Genomic DNA, 14,664 nt, shown 5'->3' on the forward strand with positions numbered 1-14,664 from the left:
AACACTAAACAGGAAATAATCACCCACAACTCAAAAGTGAAACCAGGCTACCTAAATATGGTTCTCAATCAGGGACAACGATAAACAGCTGCCTCTGATTGAGAACCATACCAGGCCAAACATAGAAATCCCAAATTATAGAAGAAGGAACATAGACAACCCACCCAACTCACGCCCTGACCATACTCAAACAAAGACATAACTAAAAGAACTAAGGTCAGAACGTGACAGACTTAGAATATGTGGACAATTACAAAAATCTATGTGTCTGGTTAGACTGTAAACTCTTGTTCCAGACTCACATTAAACATCTCCAATCCAAAATCAAATCTAGAATCTGCTTCCTATTTCGCAACGAAGCTTCCTTCACTCATGCTGCCAAACATACCCTCGTAAAACTGACTATCCTACCGATCCTTGAGTTCGACGATGTCGTTTATAAAATAGCCTCCAACACTCTACTCAGCAAATTGGATGCAGTCTATCACAGTGCCATCCGTTTTGTCACCACCACTGCGACCTGTATGCTCTCGTTGGCTGGCCCTCGCTTCATATTCCTCGCCAAAACCACTGGCTCCAGGTCATCTATAGTCTTTGCTAGGTAAAGCTCCGCCTTTTCTCAGCTCACTGGTCACCATAGCAGCACTCGCCCGTAGCACATGCTCCAGCAGATATATTTCACTGGTCACCCCCAAAGCCTATTCCTCCTTTGGCCGCCTTTCCTTCCAGTTCTCTGCTGCCAATGACTGGAATGAATTGCAAAAATCACTGAAGCTGGAGACTCATATCTCCCTCTCTAACGTTAAGCATCAGCAGTCAGAGCAGCTCACAGATCACTGCATCTGTACGTAGCCCATCTGTAAATTGCTCATCTAACTACCTCATCCCCATATTGTTATTTATTTATTGCTCCTTTGCACCCCAGTATCTCTACTTGCACATTCATCTTCTGCACATCTATCACTCCAGTGTTTAAATGCTAAATTGTAATTACTTCGCCATTACGGCCTATTTATTGCCTTCCCTCCCTAATCTTACTTCATTTGCACACAATGTATATACACTGTAGATTTTTCCCCTATTGTGTTATTGACTGTTTGTTTGTTTATTCCATGTGTAACTCTGTGTTGTTGTTTGTGTGGCACTGCTTTGCTTTATCTTGGGCAGATCGCAGTTGTAAATGAGAACTTGTTCTCAACTGGCCTACCTGGTTAAATAAAGGTGAAATAAAAAATAAAAAATGTGTGTGGATGTGTTTTGTATGTATTTGTGCCTGATTGGAACGCTGCCTTCTGCTGGCTGAAACGGAGTCGAACACATGGTAGAAAGCACTTCTCAACGACTCCACCATTGAGGTTTCAAAGAGTAAATACAAGTAAATACATTTCCATCTCTGATTTGCATATCATGATATTCAGATTTGTTTCTGCATTCCTCCCCCCTTCTGGTGTCAGGTCTAACTGGCTGAAGCCATGCTGTGGGCGGAGGGCAGCCCTATGGCAGGTATGTCTGCTGAGTGCAGGCTTCAACTGTTTCCTGGTGGCTTGTGTCATCCTGGTGGTCGTGCTGCTGTGTCTGGAGCTGCTCATCGACACCAAGCTTCTGCAGTGTGAGTGAACCTGGACCTGTCTCTGTATTAGAACCTGGATCTCGGCTTATAGATACATGAACATTTGAGTTACTTGCACATATCTTCAATTGTGATTCGACCCTTAGTGAAGTTAAAACACACAAAACAGCTGTGGAATTTGTGTTATGTTGGAATTTGTCATTTACAAAAATGCACATCTGTTATTAGGAATGTGGCTAATGTTGGCACTAGGTCTGTTGTACAATAAATACAGTACCTATTATTACACAGTGACAGTGACAGGTCCAGGACCTGGGGCTGTGACCTCTCCTCTATAATATCAGCATCATTAGTATTCCTCAGTAAACAGTGACAGGTCCAGGACCTGGGGCTGTGACCTCTCCTCTATAATATCAGCATCATTAGTATTCCTCAGTAAACAGTGACAGGTCCAGGACCTGGGGCTGTGATCTCTCCTCTATAATATCAGCATCATTAGTATTCCTCAGTAAACAGTGACACGTCCAGGACCTGGGGCTGTGACCTCTCCTCTATAATATCAGCATCATTAGTAGTCCTCAGTAAACAGTGACAGTGACAGGTCCAGGACCTGGGGCTGTGACCTCTCCTCTATAACATCAGCATCATTAGTAGTCCTCAGTAAACAGTGACAGTGACAGTGACAGGTCCAGGGACTGGGGCTGTGACCTCTCCTCTATAATATCAGCATCATTAGTATTCCACAGTAAACAGTGAAAGTGACAGGTCCAGGACCTGGGGCTGTGACCTCTCCTCTATAATATCAGCATCATTAGTATTCCTCAGTAAACAGTGACAGTGACAGGTCTAGGACCTGGGGCTGTGACCTCTCCTCTATAACATCAGCATCATTAGTATTCCTCAGTAAACAGTGACAGTGACAGGTCCAGGGACTGGGGCTGTGACCTCTCCTCCATAATAGCAGCATCATTAGTATTCCTCAGTAAACAGTAACAGGTCCAGGACCTGGGGCTGGGACCTCTCCTCTATAATATCAGCATCATTAGTATTCCTCAGTAAACAGTGACAGGTCCAGGACCTGGGGCTGTGACCTCTCCTCTATAATATCAGCATCATTAGTATTCCTCAGTAAACAGTGACAGGTGGTCTAATGCCACTGTGACCCATAGCACATAGAGATGACCTCATCTGCATCATCTTGCTCTGGAGAAGAAGGTGGGTGTCCTCATCTTTCATGGGTTACAGTCAGGAGTCCCCATCTCTGTGGTGTCACAAGCTCTATGAACGATGCTAGGGCGATATGGGTTACAGGTCAATATGGCTGTATCTTAACGTCTTCAAGTCTTAACAAGTTCCTGGAGGCAGATTGAAGAGACAGAACGGTTGGGAGGTAAAGTAAGACAAATAAATGGGGAGAGAGAGATGGTCTGTCTGCTGGGTGAATGTACAGAGAGAGGGAGGGATGGAGGAAGATTACGATGCTGTACGATGCTGGCCACAATTAGGCTGATGAATAGGCATGAAGTCAGACAAACCTGTGCATGCACATCTTTGCCTATATAATATATACAGTATATATACAGTGCATTCGGAAAATATTCAGACCCCTTGACTTTTTACACAATTTGTTACGTTACAGCCTTATTCGAAATTGGATTAAATATAGGTTTTTAGACATTTGAAAAAAAAAATTGTTGTTGACATTTTTGCAAATGTATTAAAATAAAAACAGAAACACCTTATTTACATAAGTATTCAGAACCTTTCCTAAGAGACTTGAAATTGAGCTCAGGTACATCCTGTTTCCATTGATCCTCCTTGAGATGTTTCTACAACTTGATTGGAGTCCACTTGTGGTAAATTCAATTGATTGGACATGATTTGGAAAGGCACAAACGTTTCTATATAAGGTCCCACAGTTGACAGTGCATGTCAGAGCAAAAACCAAGCAATGAGGTCGAAGCAATTGTCCGTAGAGCTCTGAAACAGGGAGCCGAGGCACAGATCTGGGGAAGGGTATAAACATTTCTGCAGCATTGAAGGTCCCCAGGAACACAATGGCCTCCATCATTCTTAAATGGAAGAAGTTTGGAACCATCAAAAGACTCTTCCTGGAGCTGGCCACCCGGCCAAACTGAGCAATTTGCAAAAATGTCTAAAAACCTGTTTTTGCTTTATCATTATGGGGTATTGTGTGTAGATTGATGACGGAAAAAAAACTTTGTAATCGATTTTAGAATAAGGCTGGTATGTAACAAAATGTGGAATAAGTCAAGGGGTCTGAATACTTTCCGAATGCACTGCATATGCCATTTAACAGACAATTTTATCCAAAGCAAACTACAGTCAAGTGTGTATACATTTTATGTATAAGCAGTCCTGGGAATCAAACCCACTATCCTGGCATTAACAATGGCCATGCTCTACACACTGAGCTACAGAGGGCTATGTGTCTGTGCTTGGGTCTGTCTCCAGGATTTACCAAATGATCTGAACCCTGAGTAAACTAGTCATCTTGAAACGGTGTCTCTGCTGTGCTGTCTTCACAGTTAACAACGCGTTCCAGTTTGCCAGCATCATCCACTGGATCAGCCTGGCCATTCTATCTGTGTTCTTCACTGAGGTGAGCCACTCCCCCCCCCTCCCACCACCACCACCACCACCACCACAGTGGCAGCAGGCTCACTTAAAGCTGATGTAGCGGAGGGTTGATTTAATGCTCTAGTGTGCTATAGTTGATTGAGACAAAGGTGAGCTTGAGAGGTGCAGTGATGTATTCTGATTACAACGTCCTATTAAGCCCTGGCCTTTCTTTTATCAACACTTATCGACTTATTAGAGCGTTGGTCAATGTACTCTATTGGTCCATCACATACAGTATATTGTTAAACGTAAACACAGCTATTTAATTTGCTCCTAATGTTTGTTCACAGCGTTACAGCCTCCTCTATCTCATTCATTCTGATACTATTTCCATTCACAACTTGCTGTGACTGTTAATTGCTCTTGATGTATTACGTTTAGTCAACACAATCACTTTTATCTAAAATGCAGATAGAGCTTTTCTGTTGCACCGTAGCTTTTAACTAGCACCAGAGCCTCAGATAAACCCTATTGATTACCGTTTCCTCAGGCCTAGCAGTTGATCTTTGTAGTTCTCTGTTCGCCGGTCTGCTGCTCTATTTGGTTGAGAAACAGTACAGTGGTTCTGCCATTAAAAGTTGCGGCGTACTGCAGCACAGCTTGCGGGGTGCCGCAGAATTCTATGACAAGTTATTTATGTGTCAGCCATTGTTGCCAGAATGATGCAATTTACCACAATCTGCTACCATCTACCATGTGTATATGTGTTTTAGTTATCAATGAAAGCTAACCCTTAGTGATTCATGTAAGTATTGGCTGTGGCAGGACAGCTTCTGCTCAGGTGGAATCCTGAATATGTAAAAAGAAAGGAGAGGAGTGCAGTGGCCTTCTGCAGCCCCTGATGAGTCAGCTGCAGCTGGTGCAGTGTGTGTCTCTAATTGTTTGAAGGAAATCTGACCGCTGTGGCAGTATGTCATTGATGAATTGCCGGTGGATAGATGAAAGAGAACTGAATCACAACTGCAATTCACTTTCGCTGAGACATTAGTATTTTTAGGGGTGTATTTACAATTAACGGAAATGTATTCTATTGCTATGGTTCTCTTCCCCAATCCTTTTTACCCTTTCCCTCCCCCACTCTCCCTCCTCCCGCTCTCTCAGACGGTGTTCAGAATTGTGGTGCTGGGGATCTGGGATTACATCGAGAACAAAGTGGAGGTAAGCTCCCTGGGGGGCCCATCCTGAGGTGGGGCTCAGAGCAGCCCACCACTTCCACAGCAATATTATTCTCCAAATGTCAGACCTCAGACTGGAAACCACCCACAGGCCTGGAGGGAATGTTCTGAAACTTGGATATGTACAGTGGGGCAAAAAAGTATTTAGTCAGCCACCAATTGTGCAAGTTCTCCCACATAAAAAGATGAGAGAGGCCTGTAATTTTCATCATAGGTACACTTCAACTATGACAGATAAAATGGGAAAAATAAATCCAGAAAATCACATTGTAGGATTTTTAATGAATTTATTTGCAAATTATGGTGGAAAATAAGTATTTGGTCAATAACAAAAGTTTTTCTCAATACTTTGTTATATACCCTTTGTTGGCAATGACAGAGGTCAAACGTTTTCTGTAAGTCTTCACACACTGTTGCTGGTGTTTTAGCCCATTCCTCCATGCAGATCTCCTCTAGAGCAGTCATGTTTTGGGGCTGTTACTGGGCAACACGGACTTTCAACTCCCTCCAAAGATTTTCTATGGGGTCGAGATCTGGAGACTGGCTAGGCCACTCCAGGACCTTGAAATGCTTCTTACGAAGCCACTCCTTCGTTGCCCGGGTGGTGTGTTTGGGATCATTATTGTCATGCTGAAAGACCCAGCCATGATTCATCTTCAATGCCCTTGCTGATGGAAGGAGGTTTTAACTCAAAATCTCACGATACATGGCCCCATTCATTCTTTCCTTTACACGGATCAGTCGTCCTGGTCCCTTTGCAGAAAAACAGCCCCAAAGCATGATGTTTCCACCCCCATGCTTCACAGTAGGTATGGTGTTCTTTGGATGCAACTCAGCATTCTTTGTCCTCCAAACACGACGAGTTGAGTTTTTACCAAAAAGTTATATTTTGGTTTCATCTGACCATATGACAAATTCAAATGCTCTCTAGGAAACTTCAGACGGGCCTGGACATGTACTGGCTTAAGCAGGGGGACACGTCTGGCACTGCAGGATTTGAGTCCCTGGTGGCGTAGTGTGTTACTGATGGTAGGCTTTGTTACTTTGGTCCCAGCTCTCTGCAGGTCATTCACTAGGTCCCCCCGTGTGGTTCTGGGATTTTTGCTCACCGTTCTTGTGGTCATTTTGACCCCACGGGGTGAGATCTTGCGTGGAGCCCCAGATCGAGGGAGATTATCAGTGGTCTTGTATGTCTTCCATTTCCTAATAATTGCTCCCACAGTTGATTTCTTCAAACCAAGCTGCTTACCTATTGCAGATTCAGTCTTCCCAGCCTGGTGCAGGTCTACAATTTTGTTTCTGGTGTCCTTTGACAGCTCTTTGGTCTTGGCCATAGTGGAGTTTGGAGTGTGACTGTTTGAGGTTGTGGACAGGTGTCTTTTATACTGATAACAAGTTCAAACAGGTGCCATTAATACAGGTAACAAGTGGAGGACAGAGGAGCCTCTTAAAGAAGAAGTTACAGGTCTGTGAGAGCCAGAAATCTTGCTTGTTTGTAGGTGACCAAATACTTATTTTCCACCATAATTTGCAAATAAATTCATTAAAGATTCTACAATGTGATTTTCTGGATTTTTCTTCTCATTTTGTCTGTCATAGTTGTACATGTTTTTTCATTCAAATATTGTCTTCTTGCTAATATCTTTGTGTGTGTAGGTGTTTGACGGTGCAGTCATAGTCCTGTCCCTGGCCCCCATGGTGGCCTCAACGGTGGCCAACGGCCCTAGCAGCCCCTGGGACGCCATCGGCCTCATCATCACCCTGCGCATCTGGAGGGTCAAGAGGATCATCGATGGTGAGGCTGGGAGGGCCTGAGGGTAGATGTATGGGGTGCAGAGGGTGGATGAATACAGTCTCCTCTGTGTCATGTCCTTAACTGTCAGGTTGCAGAGATGCGACAACAATATTTCTGCAGCTCCACCCTTATGGATGTTATTATCCTAACTGGCTTTTTACTGAGCTTTACGGATTTTTTTTTTACCATGCATATTACCAACCACAATCAATACTTGCTTTACAACACAATGACAAAGACATACATAATCTGATACAGATACACACACGTTGTCCTGTTTCTTGACTCTAAGCTGTTTTTAATTGTTACGCCCTCTTGTGGAAGTTCCATGTTTCACATGCACACACACGTACAATGATTGATTTAAGACAGGAAACATATTTTTCTTACTGATCATAATCCCTCTTATGTGGCCTACTACTGATATTAAAAAAATAAGTTATGTCAGTGTGACTGTTTATCCCTACAAAGCAGTCTCTATAACAGTCTGCCCTGTGTTCTGTCCCAGCCTACGTGCTGCAGGTGAAGGTGGAGATGGAGATGGAGAACCAGCAGTATGAGAAGGCCAAAGTTGTCAGGGAGGAGCAGCTGGAGAGACTCACCCAGATCTGCCAGGAGCAGGCAGTATGTTCACACACCTGTCTAACTAGTTACCATTACCTGTCATTGACCAGTAGAGGGCAGCACAGTGCCAGAAATAATTGATAAAATGACACATTCAAATTCACACACAAATTAGTGGAATAACCAAACCTTTAATCTGACAAACAGTGAATTGTGTCACACTGACCCTTTGAATACATAAATAGATCACATATCCTTAATAGGAGATACTATCAGGTTCTGTATTCAGTCATAATGATTCACAACATTCCTGTGATTTCCATTCAGGAAAATTATCCAGTCACATTTGTCCATGTAATATAGTAAAGCTGTACAACCCTGCTGGGTCCTGTTGACCCAAGAAGGAAAAGGTTTATGTTCTAACCATTAGAGGGATCTGTAATATGTACATACGTATATGTCATCTATTTAGGTGTGCAATGGTCAGTGTGACACAAGTCAGGGTTTGGCAATATAGCCAACAGCTACCAGTAATGTAGTTAGTGGATGAGATACAGTGTGTGGACGTTAGGGCCAGAGCTCTTAAAGGGTATTCAGGTGTTTGTATGCAAGGATAACACATGTATGTTCTCCCTTTGCCCCCCCCCCCTTCTTTCTCTCTCTTTCTCGCTCTTTCTTTCTCTCTCTCTCGCTCTCTGTCTTTCTTTCTCGCTCTCTTTCCTTCTTTCTCTCACTCTCTCTTTCTCGCTCTCTCTCTATTAGTTTGAGATCAGGCAGCTGCGGGCCCACCTGGCTCAGCAGGACTTGGACCTGGTAGCAGAGCGAGAGGCTGCCATGCAGATCCACCATGTGTGGGGCAAGCAGAGCAGCAGCTTCCAGGAGGTGGACGGCCTGGCCCCTGGGGGCCCCGATCAGCGAGGCCAGGCTAAAGCCAGGGAGGCAGCGGCCCCTAGAGGTACCACACCCTGATCCTGTAGCATTACATCAGAACACTGCAGATTGTCTCATCAAGATAGAACCCTACGACATTGTTTTATCTCTAGGGATTGCCTGCTGGCTGTGGTTTCTAACCACAGAGGGTCCCTCTTGAAGCCAGGGGAATAGAGGGATGCCTTGGCCAAGTCAGATCAGATTTTCCAGGCAAAGTGGCCGAATGAACAGAGTGCTCTGTGCTTTGGGTCATGTTTGTTAAACAGAGGTTGGCTGGGTCGAAAAGAAGTTCTCCGTTCACCTGGAAACCACAACAGACATCTAACAAACCACACCAGATTCCAGGGAGGATAGAATAGTAGAGTACTGTACAAGGAAAATAATTCCACAAGAGCAGCAGCCTGATGGGATGCCTACAGTGTGGGACCTCTGAGTCGGAGACCTCAGTGCTATGGGAGTGCTGTTTGAATGAGGACAAGATCCTCTATGTAAATATGCACTCCCCTCCATGTTTATTTGGACAGTGAAGCACTTTATGTGTTTAGTCCCCTCCCCAATGGGCTCCCGGTCTAAGGCACTACATCTTAGTGCAAGAGATGTCACTACAGTCCCTGGATGATGCAGATGCTAAGCGACAGGAGTGTTTTCCTAGCACAGACTGGAATATGTTCCGGGATTCTTCCTATGGCATTGGCTCCGGGATTCTTCCTCAGTCATTGGCTTCATCAATAAGTGCATCGATGACGTCGACCCCACAGTGACTGTACATATATGCCCCAACCAGAAGCCATGGATTACAGGCAACATCCGCACTGAGCTAAAGGCTAGAGCTGCCGCTTTTAAGGAGCGGGACTCTAACCCGGAAGCTTATAAGAAATCCTGCTATGCCCTCCGACAAACCATCAAACAGGCAGTATCAATACAGGACTAAGATTGAATCGTACTACACCGGCTCCGATGCTCGTTGGATGTGGCAGGGCTTGCAAAACATTACAGACTACAAAGGGAAGCACAGCCAAGAGCTGCCCTGTGACACAAGCCTACCAGACGAGCTAAACTACTTCTATGCTCGCTTCGAGGCAAATAACACTGAACCATGCATGAGAGCACCAGCTGTTCCGGACGACTGTGTGATCACACTCTCCGCAGCCGATGTGAGTAAGGCCAACATTCACAAGGCCGAAAGGGCCAGGCGGATTATCAGGAAGTGTACTGCAAGCATGCGCTGACCAACTGGCAAATGTCTTCACTGACATTTTCAACCTCTCCCTGTCCAAGTCTGTAATACCAAAATGATTTAAGCAGACCACCATAGTCCCTGAGCCACACTAAGGTAATCTGCCTAAAAGACTACATGAGTAGCACTCATGTCTGTATCCATGAAGTGCTTTGAAAGTCTGGTCATGGCTCACAACACCATTATCCCAGGAACTCTAGACCCACTCCAATTTGCATACCGCCCTAACAGATCCACAGATGATGCAATGTCTATTTCACTCCACACTGGCCTTTCCCACCTGGACCAAAGGAACACCTGTGTGAGAATGCTATTCATTGACTATAGCTCAGCGTTCAACACCATGGTGTCCTCAAAGCTCATCACTAAGCTAAGGACCCTGGGACTAAACACCTCCTTCTGCAACTGGATCCTGGACTTCCTGACGGGCCGCCCCCAGGTGGTAAGGGTAGGTAACAACACATCCGCCATGCTGATCCTCAAAACAGGGGCCCCTCAGGGGTGCGTGGTCAGTCCCCTCTTGTACTCCCTGTTCACTCATAACTGCATGGCCAGGCACGACTCCAACACCATCATTAAGTTTGCGATGACACAACAGTGGCATGTTTGATCACCGACAACAACGAGACAGCCTATAGGGAGGAGGTCAGAGACCTGGCCGTGTGATGCCAGAACAACAACCTCTCCCTCAACGTGATCAAGACAAAGGAGAAGATTGTGGACTACAGGAAAAGGAGGACCGAGTACGCCCCCATTTTGATTGACAGGGCTGTAGTGAAGCAGGTTGAGAGCTTCAAGTTCCTTGGTGTCCACATCACAAACAAATTAACATTGTCCAAGCACACCAAGACAGTCTTGAAGAGGGCACGACAAAACCTATTCCCCCGCAGGAGACTGAAAAGATTTGTCATGGGTCCTCAGATCCTCATAAGGTTCTACAGCTGCAGCATCGAGAGCATCCTGACTGGTTGCATCACTGCCTGGTTTGGCAACTGCTCTGCCTCCGACCGCAAGGCCCTACAGAGGGTAGTGCGTATGGCCCAGTACATCACTGGGGCCAAGCTTCCTGCCATCCAGGACCTCTATACCAGGTGGTGTCAAAAGATGGCCCGAAAAATTGTCAGACTCCAGCCACCCTAGTCATAGACTGTTCTCTCTGCTACCGCACGGCAAGTGGTACCGGAGCGCCAAGTCTAGGTCCAAGAGGCTTCTAAACAGCTTCTACCCCCAAACCATAAGACTCCTGAACATCTAATCAAATGGCTAATCAGACTATTTGCATTTCCACCCCCTCATTTACACTTCTACTACTCTCTGTTATCTATGCATAGTCACTTTAATAACTACATGTACATATTACCTCAAATAACCGGTGCCCCCACACATTGACTCTATACCGGTACCCCCATGTATATAGTCTCGCTATTGTTATTTTACTGCTGCTCTTTAAGTACTTGTTACTTTTAATTCTTATTCATGTTTTTTTAAACTGCATTGTTGGTTAGGGGCTTGTAAGTAAACATTTCACTGTAAGGTCTACACCTGTTGTACTCGGCGCATGTGACTAATAAAATTTGATTTGGTTCGAATCTAGGCTGAATCACATCCGACCGTGATTGGGAGTCCCATAGGGAGGCGCACAATTGGCCCAGTGTCGTCCGGGTTTGGCCGGGGTAGGCCATCATTGTAAATAAGAATTTGTTCTTCACTGACTTGCCTAGTTAAATAAAAAAAATTGAAGGTGTTTAGTCAAAAGTGTAGTATTTGGTCCCATATCCCTAGCCCGTAATAACTACATCAAGCTTGTGATTCGACAAAGTTGTTGGATGTATTTGTAGTTTTTTGGTTGTGTTTTAGATTACGTTGTGCCCAATATAAATGAATGGTAAATAATGTATTGAGTCATTTTGGAGTCACTTTTATTGTAAATAAGAATGGTGGATGCTACGATGATTAAGGATAATAATGAATGAATAGTGAATAATGAGGAGGGAGAAAGGTACAGATGCACAAAGATCATGCTAACCTCTCACCATTACCAGTAACGGGATGATATTTATGCGTCTGTAAATTTCTCACTCATCATTAATCACAATTGATTCATTATTATCCGTAATCATGGTAGCATCCACATTAACATAGAAGTGTTAAGAAACATATTCAATTCTTTTTACAATAAAATGACCCCAAAATGATACAATACATTATTTCCTATTGGGCGCAACATAATCTGAAACAGCACCAAAACAAACTGTAAATGCATCCAACAAGTTTGCAGAGTCACAAGCTGGATGTAGTCATTGTATGCTAGGAATATGGGAACAAATACAAAAATGTTGACAAGATTTTATACACTATAAATACATTTTTCCAAATAGTTATGACACCTTCAAATGGGGGGACTAGATGCATAGTGCTTTCATTTCTAAATGGTAAAACAGATCTATGAAAACACCCTCAAATAAAAGGTGACATTCTATACTGTCGCAAAATGCTGGAGCATAGAGCCAAATTAGCTTCACTGTCCAAATAAATACATAGGGGAGTGTATCTGTGAACCAAAAGATTGGTTTAAAAAGATGTCGCACTTCTGTATGATGACCATTGTATCTAACCTAGGCCAGGATTCAATCCGATCGTGGATTATGGGCATTGCTGCTTATAAAGGTTATGTATGAACAGTCAAAATCATGTTTTTCATCAAATGTGATGATATTTGAAGGAAACCAGATCAAAGTATGACGACTAATGACTGTTGCTTCTACATTGATAAAGTTTGATCATAAAGTTACTGGTCCCCTCCCCATGACAAACACTTGGATACATGGACAAGGTAACATCACCTTAATCTCATTTTAATACACCAATGGTAAAATTATATTATTTTGTCTAATTTAAATAAATTCCGCCTAGTAACCAACATGGGAAAGGTGTGTTTGCAGAGGGGCGTGGTTTATATAGCTAGATAGCTACTCTACTGGTGCCAAAATGTGACTGTAGGGTGTCAGCAAATATAATTCTATTTTTACCATATTGATCTATGGCAAAGATACTTATATGTTTCCCCTTTCATCTGTGTCTGGTGTTAGCTAGTTACTGGCTAGCTGGGTCTTCATCTGTGTCTGGTGTTAGCTAGTTACTGGTTAGCTGGGTCTTCATCTGTCTGGTGTTAGCTAGTTACTGGCTAGCTAGGTCTTCATCTGTGTCTGGTGTTCGCTAGTTACTGGTTAGCTGGGTCTTCATCTGTGTCTGGTGTTAGCTAGTTACTGGCTAGCTAGGTCTTCATCTGTGTCTGGTGTTCGCTAGTTACTGACTAGCTAGGTCTTCATCTGTGTCTGGTGTTAGCTAGTTACTGGTTCGCTGGGTCTTCATCTGTGTCTGGTGTTAGCTAGTTACTGGCTAGCTAGGTCTTCATCTGTGTCTGGTGTTAGCTAGTTACTGGTTAGCTAGGTCTTCATCTGTGTCTGGTGTTAGCTAGTTACTGGTTAGCTGGGTCTTCAACCAGCATGGAACAAAGGAGGGGGGAGGGTCTTTCAAAACTCTGACACAGTTGTCATGACAACACATTCGTCAGTACTGCTGTGAACCGCATCACAAGAGACATATCAAACGGAAATGTATTAAAAAACAAATTGGCATCATTGAAGCAATTTCAATGTTTTTTGAGTTGCTTTGTGTATCAACAAATTAGTTGCTCACTGCATCTAAGTTGCTTGACATAGGAGTTTCAAAGAGCTGTCAGTGTAGGTGAGCTCTTAAATATAAGCTCCCTGCACACTCAACCTGTCTCTTCAAACTTCCTGGTAGTTAGCCATGAGAGAAAAAGTACTTTTCAGAGTGACTTTTCAGGACCTTTTAATGGCAATTTCCAATTGTTTTTCATTGCCTTTAAAAGCCGCAACGCCTATAACCCGCCATCGGATTTAATCATGAGGAGAACATCCGCCTAAACCTACTGTTTGTTTTCATGTCTCAGGAGAAGGAGGGCAGGGTGACTGCATGGGGGTACTGAAATATTATCAAAACATAAGTCTTTAAAATTCTGAACAAACACTCCAATGAATACAGGAGCCATAAAACTTTCAAAGGGAGACAGATCATAAGTTGCAGGAGACAGGAGAAACAAAGCACTTTCCTTTAGTAAAGACATAAATCACCCTGCTCCTCTCTCTGCTATATATCTGAGGTTTCACAGAGAGGCTGTGTCAGACTGCAGCCTTTTAAGTGGTCCTCACATGCTCATGTGTTATTAATCGCAGAGTGATTGTCTCTGACGCCACATTTTAGTCCGAGCATCCCCTGCCTTCTTGGAACAGTCTTAAAATGAATATTTGAAGAAGAAACATAAATAAAACCCATCTGTCTAGTGGTCCTGAGGGAATGGGGATGGCACTTAGAGGTAAACTGTGACAGGTCAGAGATGCCAGCCACAGGCCCTTCTACCCACCACCTCACCTCTTTTTACATTCCTTACCTTGCTTCCTATGGGTTCAACCTTCTGGTCAGGAATATCTGACTGATGCATTCTGGGAGATCTTTACAGAACAAACATGGGAATAGATTGTCACAAGCTCTATTAGATAAGGGTACCAAACATCTAACTCATTTAATTGTTTCTGAGAAAAAGTACATACCTATTTTGTTTCTTATTTCTTTCAGATCATGTTGTTCAAGATGACATGAACAACTACATCAGCCAGTACTACAGTGAGGCAAGCAGTGGTAAGAATAAACAATTGTCTACACCCTC

At 43.7% G+C, this 14,664-nt stretch overlaps 1 protein-coding gene across 1 annotated transcript in view; it reads left to right on the forward strand.

Annotated features, from left to right (window-relative positions):
* tmem266 (transmembrane protein 266) overlaps positions 1-14,664 on the forward strand; it is a 55,421-nt gene that overhangs the window by 38,880 nt on the left and 1,877 nt on the right. The window contains exons 4-10 of the mRNA XM_024379483.2: positions 1,455-1,609; positions 4,120-4,193; positions 5,315-5,371; positions 7,045-7,183; positions 7,692-7,807; positions 8,510-8,702; positions 14,574-14,636. Of these exons, the coding sequence (XP_024235251.1) occupies positions 1,455-1,609; positions 4,120-4,193; positions 5,315-5,371; positions 7,045-7,183; positions 7,692-7,807; positions 8,510-8,702; positions 14,574-14,636 (797 nt within the window). The remainder of the gene's footprint in view (positions 1-1,454; positions 1,610-4,119; positions 4,194-5,314; positions 5,372-7,044; positions 7,184-7,691; positions 7,808-8,509; positions 8,703-14,573; positions 14,637-14,664) is intronic.

The sequence above is a fragment of the Oncorhynchus tshawytscha genome, linkage group LG19, assembly GCF_018296145.1.
Source record: "Oncorhynchus tshawytscha isolate Ot180627B linkage group LG19, Otsh_v2.0, whole genome shotgun sequence".
NCBI classification, from domain to species: domain Eukaryota; kingdom Metazoa; phylum Chordata; class Actinopteri; order Salmoniformes; family Salmonidae; genus Oncorhynchus; species Oncorhynchus tshawytscha.